The sequence below is a fragment of the Glossina fuscipes genome, unplaced genomic scaffold (genome assembly GCF_014805625.2).
Source record: "Glossina fuscipes isolate IAEA_lab_2018 unplaced genomic scaffold, Yale_Gfus_2 1, whole genome shotgun sequence".
NCBI lineage: Eukaryota > Metazoa > Arthropoda > Insecta > Diptera > Glossinidae > Glossina > Glossina fuscipes.
In genome coordinates this window covers 21358433-21377629 of record NW_023998415.1, presented here as the reverse complement: position 1 = coordinate 21377629, position 19197 = coordinate 21358433, and the positions used below count along the sequence as shown (strand labels likewise).

At 34.3% G+C, this 19197-nt stretch overlaps 1 protein-coding gene across 6 annotated transcripts in view; it reads left to right on the top strand.

Annotated features, from left to right (window-relative positions):
* LOC119631750 overlaps positions 1-19197 on the top strand; it is a 71254-nt gene that overhangs the window by 48058 nt on the left and 3999 nt on the right. For 4 of the 6 annotated variants that reach the window (XM_038024231.1, XM_038024230.1, XM_038024232.1 and 1 more), the window contains 13 exons: positions 2771-2885; positions 2971-3122; positions 4691-4851; positions 8020-8190; positions 8259-8453; positions 9830-9938; positions 10622-10801; positions 10864-11001; positions 11076-11233; positions 11327-11683; positions 11754-11970; positions 12057-12195; positions 12260-12363. In XM_038024231.1, the coding sequence (XP_037880159.1) occupies positions 2771-2885; positions 2971-3122; positions 4691-4851; positions 8020-8190; positions 8259-8453; positions 9830-9938; positions 10622-10801; positions 10864-11001; positions 11076-11233; positions 11327-11683; positions 11754-11970; positions 12057-12195; positions 12260-12363 (2196 nt within the window). Of the gene's footprint in view, positions 1-2770; positions 2886-2970; positions 3123-4690; positions 4852-8019; positions 8191-8258; positions 8454-9829; positions 9939-10621; positions 10802-10863; positions 11002-11075; positions 11234-11326; positions 11684-11753; positions 11971-12056; positions 12196-12259; positions 12364-12417; positions 15302-19197 lie in introns of those variants that run through there. The other 2 variants (XM_038024228.1, XM_038024233.1) reach the window with 2 other exon arrangements.

The following is a 19197-nucleotide window of genomic DNA, read 5'->3' as shown; positions in this document are numbered from 1 at the left end:
AAGTGAAGTGAAGTGAAGTGACGTGAAGTGAAGTGAAATGAAATAAAGTGAAGTGAAGTAAAGTGACGAGACGTGACATGAAATGAAGCAAAGCGAAGTGAAGAGAAGATAGGAAAAGAGAAAAGAAGAGAACAGCGCAGAAAAGCACAAAACAAAACAGAACGATACAGAACCGTACAGAATAGAAGAACAAAACATAAATAAAATTGAACGGAAAACAACGAAACAGTGATGAAGAAGCAAAATTTCCCCTCTTTCCTTAGCCCAATGTATTCAAATATTTATACGCCATTCAGCCGTTCATATAGCCGCTAAGGATATGCGGCAGTGCACTGTAGGTAGTCGATTTCTTTATTTGAATCATAAAAGCTAAATATATCAGCAGTGGAGCTGCTAAAAAATGATTACAAATTAAATTTCATTCTGACGAGTATAGAGTAAATAAATTACTCTTAAACGAAATTGCCACAAAATATTTTAATTGCAGGCATCTCAATAAATTATTTAAATGAGATATTACGTAACGAATACAATTCCCTCTTTCGGATATACTTTAACGATCATATTCGCTATCACAATTTCCATGTGAGATATCCCAGAAGTAATATATTTACATAATTTTTATTAAAATGCCTCCCCGTCCTCCACTTGGCATTGAATAGTGTTATAATATATTTGCTAAGAGCTTTTTAATGAGGATATTTGATTGATTGTTACCAAAAGAATATTTTCGTTCATATAAGATACCCACAGGTGCCATAAAGTTTTTATGAAGCAACCTGGTTTCCTTTCATTTCTCATATGCCTTTCCTTTCATCAGCGTTTCGGATTGAAATGCGAAGCCGTGAAAGTTATTGAATGGACTTATTTAAAATGATGACAAATATCCTTGAAAATATAATGCCGACGAATAGGCTACAAATTATATATATCGATGAGACCTTAAAAGCCCTTAAAACCCGATTTTAAATATATTTTGTTTGATACGTTTAATTCATTTGAATATCAAAACACCTATCTCACTTAATTTTAGGCAACCTGTCGACTGCGTGACACGAAGGTTAAATATGAATGCAAGAAATCTTACCGTCTTGTCATCTCTACGAAAATATTATAGGTATAGGTATAGGTATAGGTATAGCATTTTGTGTGGGCCGACAACTACACATTTATTATACATTTGTGCCTTTGTTTGTTTCCAGTATTTACGATAAAAGGAAAAAGGAAAAACTAACAACAATTGACAAAACAGATAAAAGTACAGAATTCGTGTAGATATTGTGTTATATTGTTTTTTCTTTTCTTTTCTTTTTTTTTCTCTCTCTCTCTCTCTCTCTCTCTCTTTTCTTTTCTTTGCTTTGATAGTTTTGTTTTTTTTTTTTTACCTTTTGTTATGTTGTTTCGTTTTCTATTAACTAAGCTATAAAAGAATCATATAACAATAGACGTACTTGTCGAGCATATAGAGATAAAAAAGAAAAACGCACACAACGTATATCTATATATTGTCAAACAATGCACACTTGCTCCACAACAATAAAATACAAACACTAGCCAAATTTAGGGTGTTCCTTTATGTGTATGTTTATGCACTTGTTTGTAAGCATTTTAAAAGGTACACCCAAGAAAAATGTATTTGTGTATATATTCAATATGAATAAACTATGCGCCCATATGCATTTAAAAGAATATAGAAATAATTTTCGCTAGAAAAAGGACAATAGTTGACATCTTTTTGAAACACAATATGCTTGTGTATGTGTTGCACGCTCTTCCGCCTATGCTTCTAATAAATTTTAACGATGATTTTAAATTTTTAAAGAATAGAAGCAAGTGAAAACATTATAGTCGGCAACCGTGCACAATTGAATACCCTATATCGCTTTGCTTAATTCGCTTAATTCACATGTAATGACTTTTTAAAATAAGATGTCATATAGGAAAAGTGGTCAAATATACGATCCGATCCGGACAAGATTTCATCAAAATATCTCCGTAAAATGAACGCAAAACAAAACAATAATTAGGTAGACAGACATCAGAACGGTGAGACAGACAAACTTAGTTCGATTCAGAATCATTTTCGGTACAATAATAGGTGGACTTATCTCAAGTTCTTTTGGGTTTTGTATATATCTGCACAAACCTAGTATACCCCTGCGTCATAAGTCATCTAGGATATAAAGACTATTTTATGTATCCTTCATCTTACTCTGACGCGAGCCAGTAAAGATAATCCTCTAACATTAGTATCCTATAACATAGTATTATCCAATTAAAGGTAACATTAACTACGCTTTGCTCTTCTAAAACTGTATATATAGTAGTAGTGTACGTTAAACCAAATATTTTACATTTTGTGAAACGCAATCATCATGCGAGTCAAAAAACTAAGCTACACGTATACCATACTAGCAAAGATATCTTGTATTCGCTTTATACTCAATTTTTTCATATCCATTTGCTTACCCATTTTTGTTAATTATCCAGCAGCTTGATAATCAAGTCTAGTTTTGTTTTTTCTCAAATGTCTGTTCAATGCATACGCTTTTCAGCTTGTCCATAGCAAGCAATAACCAAAGAGCAACAGAAACGAAGGGAGGACGAATTTCGAAACTAACGTTTTTTTAAACATTTGAAATTTTTATAGACCGTATACATCTCTCTCTCTCTCTCTCTCTCTCTCTCTCTCTCTCGTTATGTGTGTGTGTGAAAGATGTACTCTGCAATGCTAAAGTTTTCCTGTTCATTCTATTATCGTCTCTTGCAGGGATTATCAAAGGAGATGAAATAATGGTCATCAATGGAGCCATTGTCTCAGACCTTGATATGATGTACTTGGAGAGTGTACTGCAAGAAGAACAATCTCTAAGCATGATGATGCGGTGAGTATTAAAATATTCTCTTCAGTAAAGTTTAATTTAATTATGTGGATGACGACTTTAATTCAAAATATTTTCTCTCGGTCAGTTCATCGCGTACCGAACCACCAGATCTAGCAGGAATAATGCGCGTTACCGACGATATGATCGATTCATTAGTTTGTCCACCCCCACCAACGGACCCCCCCGTTATGAGCGAAGAAATGATTTCGGGCCTTATCGTACCCGCACCAGGCTGGAGTAAGTGCTCTTAATCTTACTATCCCTTTATATTCTTATTTGCATTTAAACAATACGCTAAACTCTTCACGCCGTTTGATAGTTAGTATAATATCTTGTTAAGCTTTTATTTTCAAGAGAGCGTACAGGTAACACTGTATTCTATAAAATTAATGTTAAAGTATCGTCCTTAGTCTTTACAACACTCTGACAAAGTGCACTCAATATATAAAACATAGACATTTTAAAAATCGCTGTTAGTGGGAAGCGTTCCTTTTTCCTGTCTAATTTGCAGACAAAATGCTACTAATTTATGCAGTGGAATGAGAAATGCTTGCGTTATAACATAGACGACAAGCCCGAATATTGACGACGGCCCCGTTAGAGGTAATCTGCTAAGTGCATTGCAATATGAGCTGGGCACGAGTTAAACGAAAACATCATTAGAAAACCTCATTAGTACCGAAAATCATTAATGCTATTAAGCCAATCACCAAAGGCCACGTGACACTAATTACTCAGTATGGCCACGCTCGATCTGCTATTAAAAAACTCAACAAAAAGACATTGAAAGTTCCGAGCCGAAGTGCGTTAACATTACTCCTGCTAATCAAGACTTGCTTCAATCGATGACTGGGTACTTACCTAAAGGTTTTCGTAAGATTTAGTTCAATAAGCGCAGTCGAGACTTTGATATGTGCAGGAGGAATGCAAAGAGTGGTTAGCAACGATGGAGAATGCTTTAAATAAACTTTACTTTCTTCGAATAAACGCTGTTGTATTCTATTAAAATATTGCTTAAAATTGAAGCAAAAAAAAAAAGTCTGCATCAACAATATATGGTCAACCGGGAATATATTAAAGTACTAAAATCGGCTTATAACGGAGGATATTGATAATCAGTATGTATTCTTGTCCGCCTAAAGCGAACCATAACGCTGAGGTACGACTTAAATGTAGAAAACATTGCTTACGTGCTGACTAAGAAGGCAGCCTTAAGGCAGCTATTGTACATCCATGTTTAATATAACAGTGAACGCAAGTAATTGCACTTTAATGAGTATAAACAGGAGCAAAAGTATTTAATAAGGTACACTAGCAGCAATAACTACAGCAATTAAACTCAACATGTTGGTGAGTTCAAAATGCTTCTTCAAAATAAATCATTCGTTTTCACAAGACATGAAGGTGTTAATTTTCTATATAGAAATTTTCATAGCAATTACCCACTCTAGATCAACAGATCACCGCAACTAATTGCACTTTATTCAAAATTGCTTTCAACGTTCTTGCATAAACTTTGAAAATATTCAACGCTCTCTTGAAAATATTAGCTTTACGTTACACATTTGGACGGATCGCAATAAATACCTCTTTCTACGATTATACATTTTTTTTTTTTTTTATTCCTTTTTCAGTAAAATATGTGTTTTATTCAATGAACAACGTCGGCCTATTCAATATAATTCATACATATAGATGTTAATCATAGTTTAGTCAAATTGTAGTTTAACTATTATAAAACGAATGCAGTTAACGCAGTTAATACAGTTATGCTTGTTTTTGTTTTTTAAATTTTGAATTTCAAGATGGCACCGGTAAAGACTTGTACTCGCCGGAAGCAGAAAGCTCCCCCGCTCCATCATTTGTCGAACCAATTTCGTCTCAAATGGGTGTTGCAGCGGTTACCAAGCCAACCTCTAGAACTAGCAGTTTTGAAATTGAAAATTTACTCAAAACTGCCGAGCAGGTAAGCGAAACAATTGCACAGGTAAACGCAGACATTAAACAATACTACAAGTAAAAAAAAAGCACCATCATCCAACACACTACAAAAATACCACATCCTTCAACTGACTAAGAAGAAGGAACAAAAATGTAAAAAAAAAAAAAAATTGAGAAGCAACGAAAAAAAATGAAAACAAAATTTTCTCATATTCATTGTACGCACTATGACCCATTTCAGAGTGTGTCCTATGCATATATTTTACGATTCAGCCCAACTAACTTTATTATTTATGCATTCTTAGCTTCTCATTCATTCATTTGAGTTCTTTGTGCCACGTACCGAATCAGAACCTTCCCGTCACAGTCAGTTTGCACCCCTAACTCTTAATAGAAAAGCCGGCACTTGACCATAATTCTCAACCTATGCATGTTTAACTTGGTTGTACACTTACCTTCGCCGTTCAACCAGCTAACATCCTCAACCATCTACCTGTCCGAACCACACACAATACATTATACGATACTGTATACAATTTTACTGTCTGTAAAAAAGAAAAACAAAAAAAACAAAAAAATAGAAAAAAGAAAAAAGAAAACAAAAAAACAAAAAAAAAAAAAAAATACGAAGAATAAAAAATAAACCTTAAGATGTATAAAAAATAAACAGTGTTTAGTGGATGCTCGCAAAAGTTTGCGTTGTGAGTTTACATGTCTTAAAACTTAAAAAAAAAAAAAAAAACTATTGTTGTGACCTATGCGAACGAACATTGCTTTCTAGTGTTCCTTAAACAAAGGAGCACAAAAACTAAAATGCATAACAGTAATGAAGGATAAAAACTTACGAAATGCACTTTTGGCTTGGAACTTTTGCCAAGAGCACTTATCGCTGAAGGCAGAAACCCACTTTATTTAATGATACTTGATGCACAAACTCTTGGTACCATCACATCACACAAACATACACACACACACACACACACACACACACACATAAACGCACGCATACACACGTGACCGCACATATTCACCTCCATTTAAAACGCGCACACACACACACACACACACATATATATATATATATATACATATATATATATATACAAACACATGCAGACACACGCACGCACGCAATCATATACACCTAAATAGATAGATATATAAACGCTTCCAAACATTTCACATAAGAGCACATATGAACCTTCAATCCACCACCAGCACCCGCCAAATTACTCACTCAGACAATATATGCATATCGCAGAGGAAGGCAACAAATTACAAAATAAACAGCAGCAATAACAGTTGCATTCACTTTAAAGTGAACTTTGGATATATATGTACAGGGAGTATGTCCAAAATGTTTTTTAGTTGAAAACAATCTTATTCTAAATTGTCCGAAAATTTCACAACAATAGTCTCTCTACGTACGTATGCGGGCAGCATGAAGGAAATTTGGTTTTATTTTTAAATTTTTCCAACACACTTGCAGACTATCGACAAAGTCAAATTCGTCTTCTTTAATAACATTTTTTATTTTGAAATTAAAGCAATTAAAAATTTTAATTGTGCACATGGAATGGGTGTGGCATGCACATTTTATGAAAGATATAACTTAAAAATTTAATTTTCGACGTTGACGTAATACGTTTACATATCTGAATTTTTTTGTATAGCGCATATTATAGAATATGTAATAAAAAATTTATGAAAATATGTGTAAAAAATATGTATGAACGAACAGATATGCCTGCGTACCCAAAACATTTATATATGAATGGAAAAAGAAAATTGTTCCCTATGCTTCATGTAAACTTTTGCGGGAATCCTTTTAAATTGAAGACACTGCCAATAGTTTTAGCACACACACTGGCACATATTCACTCGTACGCAGCCAGTAAGGCGCAAATTTAAGTTTAGTAAAATCTGGATTGTTCTATTGTTGATTCAAAACTAAGGCGGACAGACGTACGTATATCGCAGCAAAATGAATGATAGAGAGTGAAAGAGAGAGAGAGAGAGGGAAGGAAAGGGAAATACGAAGAGCAGAAAATATGTAAGAAATATGAGAGTATGTAGCGTCACTTCATCAAGGCAAAAGCTGCTTATGTAAATCAAGGATATTCTTAAAAAACAAGACAATCGTAACACATACAACAATAATAATAATACACAACCAACTAAGCCACATTTAGCATATTGCAAGCAACATATAGCCGCATTCACATGCAACAACATACAAAAGCGTACAAACACACTAACATCCATAACACATATCACACACACACACACACAAACACACACATAGATAACCGTAGTTAGATATGATAGATCTCAGTTCCCTCAAGTTATAAACGACTGACTGTATGCAATAATATCAAAAACCCAGCAGACATTGTATATATGCGTACAAATGTTTATTTGTGCGTCTCCGTATGTGCATATATTTTACACACCAACCACAAACATTTTGTGGTTGCCATTGTGTCAACTATCACTGTCAAATGTTTTTAATGCACCAAATATATCAAAACAACAATGGCCTAGGCGTAGGCGTATTTATGTGCATAAACGTATATCGTCGTTATTTGTATAGAGAGGTATGCGTTGTGTGTGTGTGTGTGTGTGTGTGTGTGTGTGTGTGTGTGTATATATATATATATATATATATATATGTATGAATGTGCAGTACCTACTTTCTTTAAAGCACTCATGAATTAATTATTCAAATGCTTGCATTGAAGAAATCCGCTAGAAGGAAGACACGAACTATATATAAACTTTAACTAATATATTTATTACACACAAGCCCATAAATACGCACATTCATGCAGTCAAGCACCCAACTCGTACAATCCTCATTTCTTTCTCGACGCACTCTTTAAACGTTTTAAATTCATTTTATTCTCTCTTCATACTCCCGCGTCCTTCATTTTTTTATTGGGCCTAAAATCACACACGTGACATTTAATGCGTATACACAATCATCACTATTACTACAACTACAATTACAACTACAACTACAACTACTACTACTGCTACTACTACTACTACTGCTACTACTACTACTACTACTACTGCTACTACTGCTACTATTACTACTACTACTATTATAATCATAACCACAACCACGATCATAACAACAACAACAACAACAACAACAACAACAATCTATACCATCGCCTCGCCTCTCAAGGTTACTGGATTTTGTCGTTCACCTCAGGAAACCCGTAAGGCGAGTCCAACTGGTTCGGTTACATCGTCAGTTTCGAATGCGGCCCTTACGCCCTCACGCCAACTCACAGATGCCGAAAAGCTGCGCAAGGTCATTTTAGAACTGGTTGATACTGAAAAAACCTACGTCAAGGTAAAAAGACGGCGAAAATTATACGCCATTCGTTGCTCTTCAATCTTAACCATTCGACTCGTTTACAGCATTTAAATAACCTACTGGAGAACTACCTGGAGCCTCTGAAACGTGAAACGTTTCTCTCTAGTGCTGAAATTAACGCTTTATTTGGCAATATTCATGAAATCGTGACATTCCAAAGACAATTTCTACAAAATCTTGAAGAAGCTCTAGACCTTGAACCAGATTTTCATAAATTCGAACACTCTAGTCAATTCCGTGTAAGTACGAATCCAAACATATCAATCAATTCAGATAATTGCGCATCACTTTCACACCCATCGCCAAGCGGTTACGGTTGCGGTTACGTCGTTGCCAAGATATTGGCAAACGTTCGTTATTCAGTATTGGACAATGTCGCTTATACTTTTAAAAACTTTGTGTTGACTATAGTGAATTAAATTTAATTTTGATACGTTATCGTAGAATATAGATTACATAGTGACTCTCTTTTAAAAAGCATCGATCTTGTGAATTAAACGTATTTCATTATTTATATTAATTTAATTTAACAAACATGACTGTAAATAGCTTTGCTACACAAGCGAGCGTGCAATTTATCTTAATTCGTTTGTTGTGAATTGATGCTTGATACGCAGAATAATTCGTATCATCTTTTAATAATTTCTTTAGAATTTATATTGAACATTGTTTTATTTACATCAATATCTAATGTATTTTGATTGAAAAGCTTTAGCTGGTTAGACATAATGTCGCAGATGTTTGCAGAGTTTATTAGTATTTAAATAAAATTAGTTTTTAAATTAGGAGCACACTATCAAGCAAAATAATTGAGTTTCATCATCGAATCACTTTTCCCAAAATATATACATATATACATATATATTCATATATATATATATGTCACATTATGCATTATGCTTTCAATAAATCCGATACCCTTAGAAGCAAATGTTTTAAGACTTTAGTCTTTAAATTAATTACTTTAAATAAATTATTAATAATGATAATAATAATAATAAGATAAAACTAGAACTTCTCATTATCGCAAACAACAAGCAACTTCGGTATATATGTTTCAAGAGTAATCTTCCTATGTTAAAATAAAGAGCTGCACGCGCAATCGTTCTTACGCGAAATGTGAATTTTCTGCGATTACCTTAACAAAGTTTTGTTGGCTTTCTGCGCCATTTCGCATCATAAACCATCCTTTACGCATAAAATAATAGTTGTCTTCATATTTAATCGAATGGATTAAAGTTACCACTTCATCTTGATTCGTTTACTGTAATCACAAAACAAATCGTATCAGTTTAACGAACCAAAGAGACTTGAGGTCGTGCAAACATCAGACGATGTAATTAAGCTTGCATGATTGTGCAATAGTGGGTTTGGAAATTCTATAAGAGAAAAATAGACATTTTATTATTCAATGTCTAAGAATCTAGTATTATGTGAGCACATTGTCAGCTACGTTCGGACCTAAGCGGACCTAAGTAATCCAATAGGTATATATATTTTATATTATGTCAAGTTTAAAGTAAATGTCGATTATAAAGCGATGGGTATTTAAGATCGGTGAAATTAGAGCAGAAAAGTTTGCCATTAAATTGATATGATGTAATGTGTATTTCAGAATGTCCTATTTGCAATCGGATCTGCTTTCCTATACTATGTAAATCATTTTAAACTCTATTCGTCGTTTTGTGCCAGTCATAGTAAAGCACAAAAGGTTCTGCATCCAAGTAAGTACATACAAACATATTCCTATATAAAATCCCCAATAATCGAATATTGTGACGAAAATCTTATTCACTCATTCTCTGTGTTCACACACATACACACACACAAACACACAAATGTTTATTATTTTATTCATTTTTTATATTATATTTCAATTATAAACTCGATCATTCTACGTACATATCAATATGAAATCATAATAATTGATTCATATACATATTCTTCCCTTCGATTGCATGTCCTCCGTACATGCCCGGTTGTTGCGCAAACAAACAGATCGCGCATAACTAACTGCCACAATTCAAAGCCGCACAAATCGTATTTCGTGCTCAAGTTATTGAAGTATTAAGAAGAATGTTATGGGAAGTATTTTTTTTTTGCTAAAAACGAATGATGTAAGTTGGTTCTGATAAATTTGTTAATCGAGTTACTCGAGAGACTTTGGGTAGTGTTAAGGGCATTCTGGGTGTATTGAGTTAATTAATTATCAAGTTATCGTTGAAGAATTGCGTTTTATGTTTATTATTAATTTGCTCATTTTTAATATAAGAACACAAAGAATGAGATTTTATAGACGGTGGCATGTGAATTGTTATCTAATATTGTTGTTGTAATTAGTCTTATGAAATTAGATTGAATCGAACTAAGATTAACGTTACTGATCTTGATAACACGATCATTTCAGATGAAGGAAATCATGCATTGCAAGAGTTCCTAGCCGCTCGTAATCCCAAGCAGCAACATAGTTGTACTTTGGAATCGTATCTAATAAAGCCAATACAGCGCATACTTAAGTATCCGTTGTTATTGCAACAGTTACGTAATTTAACTGACTCACGAGCTGACGAACATTTACATTTATGCGGTAAGTGCTCATTGAAAATTAAACTGTAAATGTAGAACCTGCTTCAATTGTTGCAATTGCAGAGGCCTTAAAGGGTATGGAAAAAGTTGCTGAGCATATTAATGAAATGCAAAGGATTCATGAGGAGTATGGTGCTATTTTCGATCATTTATTCCGGCAACATCAAAAATCGTGCAAGCAGCCAATTGACTTGAGTCCCGGTAAGATCATCTATCTTCATAACTATGATCGAAATATTTTTTAATCTGATCTAGAATTTATTGTTACTGTATAGGTGACCTCTTGTATTATGGCGGTGTCGAATGGTTGAATATTTCCGATTTTTTGGGTAAAATTAAGAAAGGTCTAGAGCTACATGCAATGTGTTTCGTCTTCAAATCAGCGGTTGTGTTTCTATGTAAAGAGCGTTTACGGCAAAAGAAAAAGCTTATGGTAAGGCTTTCTTTCTTACGCACTCTCTATTATTATTTTCCCTTTAACTTTACATAAATTGCATACGTAAACTCATAATTTGATTAATCTTAGGGAGTGTCAAGCAAAAATGCTCCAAATGAAGTCGAGATAATACGTTATCAGGTATTAATACCAGTAACGGAAGTTCAGGTGCGAGCATCCTCAGCAAAAGATATGGACTCGCATTTTTTGTGGGAATTGATACACCTGCGTTCACAATTACAACGGCGCTCTGAGAAGGTATATGTGCTGTCGAATAGTACTGCCGACTTTCGTAATGCATTCCTAAAGACTATACGGCAAATTATACGCGAAAGCGTACGTAACATGTCCATTCCTATGAAAAACTTCGGGGGTTCCACTTCAATATCAAGTCTAACATCCCAAGGTGTATGTAACTCCCAAACTTTGGAGCGTCCAAAGCAGCAGGTTCGTACTTCTTTTCACATTACTTTATAATAACTCATGCAAATTTTATGACACAACACCTGCTCAATAGATAACCATTATGCAAGGCTCACAGACCTTGGGTAAACCCAAAAAGAAGTCTGGATCTCAACGCCATTCGGCTGGGAATATCGACTACGACAACATCTCAGGTAGCCAGGAAGCCGACGATGTGCCCTCTACTTCAATTCATGCTCACGAACACCAGCTGGGGCAATTACATCCAGTTCAATTTCAATTGCGTAGTAAAGCACTGGGTGATGCATCCGGTAAATGCATAAGTAATATAGATAATGAGAGGATTATGTTACTCGAGTCTTTCTTTTCTTTTTTTTTTCCTGTTACTTTTCGTCAGACAACATCCAACACCAACAACAGAGTGATACCGAACGTATGGACCCGGGCACAAAATCCGAAGGTGAGGAAGAATTTCAACACGGCACCATTAAAACGAAACCCTCGCTTGGTCGTACACCCAATCATCTTACTTTAAGGTATTGTATCAATCGTAAGTATAAAAACAGATTCTGAAAAACTGAATTTTCATCATTTCCGCAGCACAACTTCAACATTATCCGTTGGCAGTACAGGAAGTCAGGCGCGACTCATACAGTCGTCACACCCGCCATCAACTTATCAACCCATTCTTATGAAAGATTTAGGTAAGAGTAGCTCAATTTCAAAAGATACAATACAATCTCCTCCTCCCCAAGAAGATAGTGCATGCTCAGAAATCGAATCCGTTACTGCAGAGTCTGCCCACGACCCCGATGAACTAACGTTAGAGTCGGACTTAAAGGCAGCTACATTGGCGGCTGCTTTTAATTTAAGTTTAGGTGGTAGTGGTAGCTTATTTACAACTGTTAGCGCTAGCTCTTCTCGGCATGACTACGACAGTGACACTGTGTCTGTTGTATCCGATAATAGCATGCATGTGAATAACAGGTTTTCACCTAGACAATCACCCAAAAAAGATATAGAAGTTATTGAAATGTTCTATAAAGAATCTAAAAGCAAAAGCACAGCTGAACAGGCTCCAGCTGTGCATGTTGCGTCAAAAGAATCAACCAAAAGAGCTTCTGGGCGTCACAGTTTTCCGAGTGAGCAACAAAACGGTGATAGCGGCACAAGGTATATGGATAAACATTTAAGTGAGCTCGCGCAGGATAATCTAACAGATACCACTTGCGACATTGAGGCATACATGGCTAATCTGAAAGAAAAGACATTAGAATCAAATGACTTACAAATGGACCCTCAAGACCAGCAACAAAATGATTCAAGTCTTTCACCCGAACCTCAGACCGTCGTAGAGAATACCCAGCAGACAGTGGTTGCTGATATCGAATCGCCGCCGCGTGCTATAGCGACGGAATCAGAATCCGGTACAACCACAGGCACTTCGGAAAAATCAGAGGACGAATCAGAAGATGGAGCTTCCACTTCTTCTTACCATGTAATAATCGATAAGAAAGTAGACAAAGTTTTCAAATCTAAATCAACGGAAAAACTACAAAAGCCATCGAAGACTAATTTAAATGGCAAGGGAGGCAATTTAGGAAGGATAAGTGATAAATCAAAATTGGTTAAATCTCCACGTCAGAGCATATACATTTCACCAGATCGGTCTAAATCTCAGGGTAGTTCACCAGTACGCATAATTAAGATAAAATCTCCGCGCACTAGCTTAAGTGAACAAGGCAAGCGTTTAAGTGTTAATTCCAGTCGAGACTCTTCACAAGATCGTTTATTTAATGGTCACCGGACACAAAGCTCTCGCAGAGCGTCTGAGGGTGGCGGTGGGATACTCAAACGTTCATCGAGTCCGTCAGCCAGTATATTAAAGTTACCATCAAGCCCATCAAAATCAAAAAGTCCCGATCGTAGTTGTTTGAAAAAGCCTACACTCACACATGATTGCAGCATTGAATCATTATCTCCACATATATCACCTCATAATAGCGTAGAGTATTTGTCCCCTGAGAGATTCAGTGGAACGGGCATCAATGGAAGTGGAACAGGTGGTCTCAGTTTGTGCCTTCGTCATTCACCGAGAAGTAGTTTTGACAGCCGCAGCTCGGAGCCAAATCTCGACATACCACGACCAGCGCTCAAATCGCCTCGGGGCAGCTTCGATTTACGTCCTCTTGAACGCGGCTCAGACGTTGGACGCAAACGCAGCCTATCGGCCCATGGCAGTTTTGATTATGAGGAGCAGACTGAAACCTATTATAAATATTATCCAATTTATGATAATCGTACTTGTAGCGATCATTTTGTTCCAGTTACTGTGACGCGACGTGATGGCCGTGAGAGTGGACGACCAGAAGCAGCAAGACATAGTAGTACCAAATCTTTAGAACGATCACTTTCACGGGATAGCCATGCAAGCTCGTCTCACTATCGTTACGGAATTTCTCCAGAGCGCGTTTATGGAATTAATACAATGGATCTAAGCGCAGGTCCGATACGTTCACAATCCGCCGAAAATACGTTCGCTCAATATAGACAGGAGATGGGCAACTCTGCCGCTGCTGCTGCTGCTGCTGCTGCTGCTGCTGTCGAGCACTGCTATTATAATACTGGCCGATTATTGCAGCATGAATCGCAATGTCCCCACGACCGTCCCTACCAAATGAGCTCTTCGGCGCCAGAACATACAACATGCATCGATTGTTTATATCAGAAGAAACCATCCTAGCATAAGAGCCGCGTACGACAAAGCCGTACGCGGAAAAAGATACCACGTGGCGCTGTCGCAGTCAATGCATACGGAGAACCATACGAAACCAGTCTATACGACACGCAACATCAACAAACCTCCACAACTAGACATGTAAACGAAACGGCAGGAAGCGGTGGATGCATCGATTGTAATGATTACTATGAAATACATGTTTAAAACTGCCGCCACATAGCTTACTACTAACATCGATTAAAATTATTTATCGTAGTATAGCCGAAGTGGAAGCTTTTCTAAAAGAATTATGGGCACCATTGCAGCTAACAGTCTACTTGATGTCACTATGGCTAATCCCTCATTACGTTTAGCGGCATTTGGAAACGGGTCAAACCATCAATCATCTGAATGTAATCGGTGATCATCTCCTTTATTATTTCATAAGGTTGTACGCAAAACAAAAACAATAATACCAACACTTACTTACTAAAAAAAAAATAAATAAATAAATAAATAAATAAAATAGAAAGATTAGTACGTACACATATACACAATAAGCGTATATATATATATACGTACGTATACCTCTAGATTAAAGAAATAGGATTTAAATGAAATTCATTAACGAGAATTGATGTTTAAAAGAAAAACAAATTTTAACGACTCAGACATAAGACATTACACAATGCACTCTTGTTCCTAAGATATGTACATACCTTCAACATACATGGAAATAGAAATGTAGCTGAATTAGTTATTATATCAACGTACGTTGATATGCAATACACAAGCAAAACTAACAAACCAGACATACTAACCTTAAGCGTCATAAGATTGAAAGAGTGTTAGCAATTTATAAACATAATTTCCCTAAACGAAATAAATAACATCGCAATAACAATAAAAACAATAACAATAAAAACAACAACAATAACAACAAGAACAACAAGAACAACAAGAACATCAAAAATAACAACAACAATTACATTTTAAAGGACAAACATCAATCAAAGAAAAAACTAATAAATAAATGAAGCGCAAATAATTCTATTTATTGAAGAACATGATCAGTGGAAAGTAAGAGGACGAAAATGGATTTTGACTTCGAAGTCAAAGCTTAAGGAAAACTTACTCAAACGCGAAACCAAAATCGCAACAATTCACTTCAATACCTCTTAAAGTGCAAAAAAAAAATAAATAAATAAATAAATAAATAAATTAATACAAATAATAAAAGCAAAATGATAAACAAAACCAATATATACGAGAGAGAAACATAAGAAAACTAAAAACGAAATCGTAATTAAATCAAAATTTAATACCCAACCAAAAATAAAGAAGATTTAATCAGACAACAGAGCACTATGTTTTATTAGGAAATATTAAAATAAAATAAAGAGCACACATTCCTTTACAATACATATGGATGGGTCCTTGCTGAGAAGGCTTTCTTTTCTTTTCTTTTTTTTTTTTTTTTTTTTATTATTACCAACCATTCTTTAAAGCAAAATCAAGAGGCACATTTGAATTTGATATAGTAGGTAAATGACTCACGAAGCATATCAATTTATTGTTAAACGTTAAAGAATGCAATGCATATTGCCATTGCCATTGCAATGACGGTAGCATTTAAATTAGAAGCACAAAGCCGTAACGAAATTTAGGGACGAAGATTTATTATTAATTATGATAAATGAATGAATGAATGCACGCCCGCCCAAATGATTGAAAATTCTATAATTTTAGCCTGAAATTGTATTTGTATGCATACGAGAAACGATATGCAAGATAAAACTTACCGAATGGATATCGTATCGTAAAAGTAAATAAATGATAAATATCGTTACTCTGGTAAAAAGGCAATTAGGTGAATGCTTTATTTAATTGCAGCAAAAGAAACAAAGAGAACAAGAACAAGAAAAAGAAAAAGAAAAAGAAAAGAGATTATTTGAAAAGAAAAGCACTTTTCCAAGGACTTGTCAGCATATAATACAGCGAAGCACAAGCATCATCAGTCAGTTACAGTTCAATTAATTAAATCAAAAATAACTTGTACGGCTTCAAAGCAATAAAATCAAAATTACTAATAATATTCAAATCAAACAAAACAAAACAAAACGAAACAAAACAAAACAAAAAAACAAAACAACAAAAAACTCTAACAACAATAAATAAATGAAAATCAAAAATAATCAAAAGTCAATAATTCTAACAAATAAACAACAATCACAGCAAGAACAACAAATGTAAAACCAAACCGTATGCATTAAACAAACATATATAGAAAAAAGATAAGAAATTGATATAACTAACATAAGCCAATTAGAAAACTGAATATTCTCTCGCCCATTGATCTTTGACATCTTTTCCCCCCGCCACCCCGAACCGCCTTTATCGCATTCCCTTCTTCAGCACACTTAGCCAGCTGTCTCCACTTGTCAAATGAATCAAATGAAAATCATCATAAATCAATATGTGCGCACACAAACACAAACATACACATACACATACACATACACACATATACACAGGCACACACATGCTTTCATTGAACATGTACTCTTAATTATTTGAAAGGTAAGTTAAGCATTACAAACAAAACATATGCATATCTGTGCACAGTTCTGTACATACACATATATATGCACACAGAACGAAAGTCGAATGTGTTTTTGGGTGATTGATTATCTTAGGTGAAAATAGTTTTCAGAAAACATAAATAAATAAATAATGAAATAAACAAGAGAACAACAACAACAATAACAACGACAAGAAAAACACATACATACACATATTAAGCAAATATATTTAAGCAAATACTATGGATTCTTTTAGTTTTCTTCTTTTTTTTTCGCCAAACTTTACGTCAATTTTGATGAGAATTTTAAATATTTAAATAATGATTAAAACTAATTATTATAAATACATGCACGTATATGCTCAAGCGTGAGAACAAGATGAAATACATATGACAAAGATTTATAGCAATTATTGCGAATTTTTCGTAATCGTTCTTAAATCGTTCAAATTATACTTAGAATGCTTGCACACAAAAAAATACTTGCATTATACCTTATAATTATAGACTTATATAATAAAAAAAAAAAAAAAGAGCAAAGAAGAAAAGCAAGTGAATTCTATGCATTTCAATATGTCCGAGAAGTTCAAGTTGGAAGTTTTTTTTTTTAATTATTTTTATAACACGAATCTTTCTTCAATTCATGCATATGGTTGTATATGTATATTAGTGTACTTAACAATAAGTTTACATATATGTTTTGCGTAAAATTTTAAAGTGGCATTTACAGAATAGCAACAACAAAAACAACAACAACAACAACAACAACAATTTTGTAATACTATTATTAATGCGTTCAGTTTATCTTTTATTAATTTATCTTATTAATAACATTTTGAAATCTATGTTTATATACATGTAATAGTAAAATGGCAACAATCAGAATGATATATATAAACAAGTAACAATTTTTTTGTGTACATTGTTGCTGTTAAAGTTTTAATAATATCCACCACCACCACCACCACCACCACCACAACCGTTTGTTTCATATTTTCTTCTTGAGGTTTGAAAATCTCTCTATAAGTCCTGCCTTCTTGCCCAAATCCTTGATGATATAATTTAAAAATGAATTTTTTATATTGATTTTTAATTGCCATACAGAACTATCATGGAGAGAGCATATCTTGATCTACTGATAGTTGCGTAGAGCAATCATATAAAATTATCATGTTTGCGAAGACAAGATGCCTTAAATCGAGTTTGAGTTTGAACGATTGCCAATGCACTACCCAGACCACACTGCAAAGTGGTTAGTTAGACCGTTATTTAAAGCCACCTTCCAAATCTGTTATGTTATATTCGAAGTGAAATGGTCTCTTACCTTGGTTAATTACATATATTGAAAGAGAGAAGATCCCGATTAGTTAATTAATTAAGTGCGAAATAATTTTTTTATAGCGATCTGATATCTTCGGTCTGGATGTCTTCCATGAGCTCGCCAGAAAAAAAACACAAAATATACCTCAGCCCCTCTCTACATACAACACCAATAATTTCTGAAGAAATATGACTTACACGCGATACCAGTTATAACAACTGTGTATTGCATTTTCCTATATCTGCTTTAGATTATGTCGGAAAACAATAACAATAATAATAATAATAATAATAACAATAATAGTAGCAAAAAATTTCTTCCTTAACATATGAACTTCTGTGCTTTGACTTTCATCATATTATATAGAGGGTAAAAGATGTCAAGTCCCCACTACGATAAGTGTATATACTACGGCATTAAGAATCTTTTCAACAATAAAGCATATATCCAAAATAACTTATACTATAGGTGGTGAATATGCGAAGATTTGGTTCAAACCGAATGTAACCTCCCTATCGTTATTCTGTTGTTTTTTGTTTTTTTTTTTTTTTTATAAAAACTTGTGATAAATAATCATATTTATTTATATATTTTTTTATTGATTTTTTTTAATTTCTACTATAATTACATATTACATACATTTACTTACGTAGATGTATGTAAGTGAATAGTTGGCATCGCTTGCAATAACGACTAAAACAATTTTAAATTCAAATACTAAAATCTAATTTGTTATATAATTAAATAATTAGCTAAGAATGTGTTTTGTTTACTTCAAATGTATAACAAATTCGTACTCAGTTAATTGTGTATGCGCGCGGGCGTGTACGCTCTGCGTCTGTGTGTGTATGTACGTACGTATGTATGGTATGTGTGTGTGTGTGTGTGTGTGTGTGTGTGTGTGTGTGTGTGTGTGT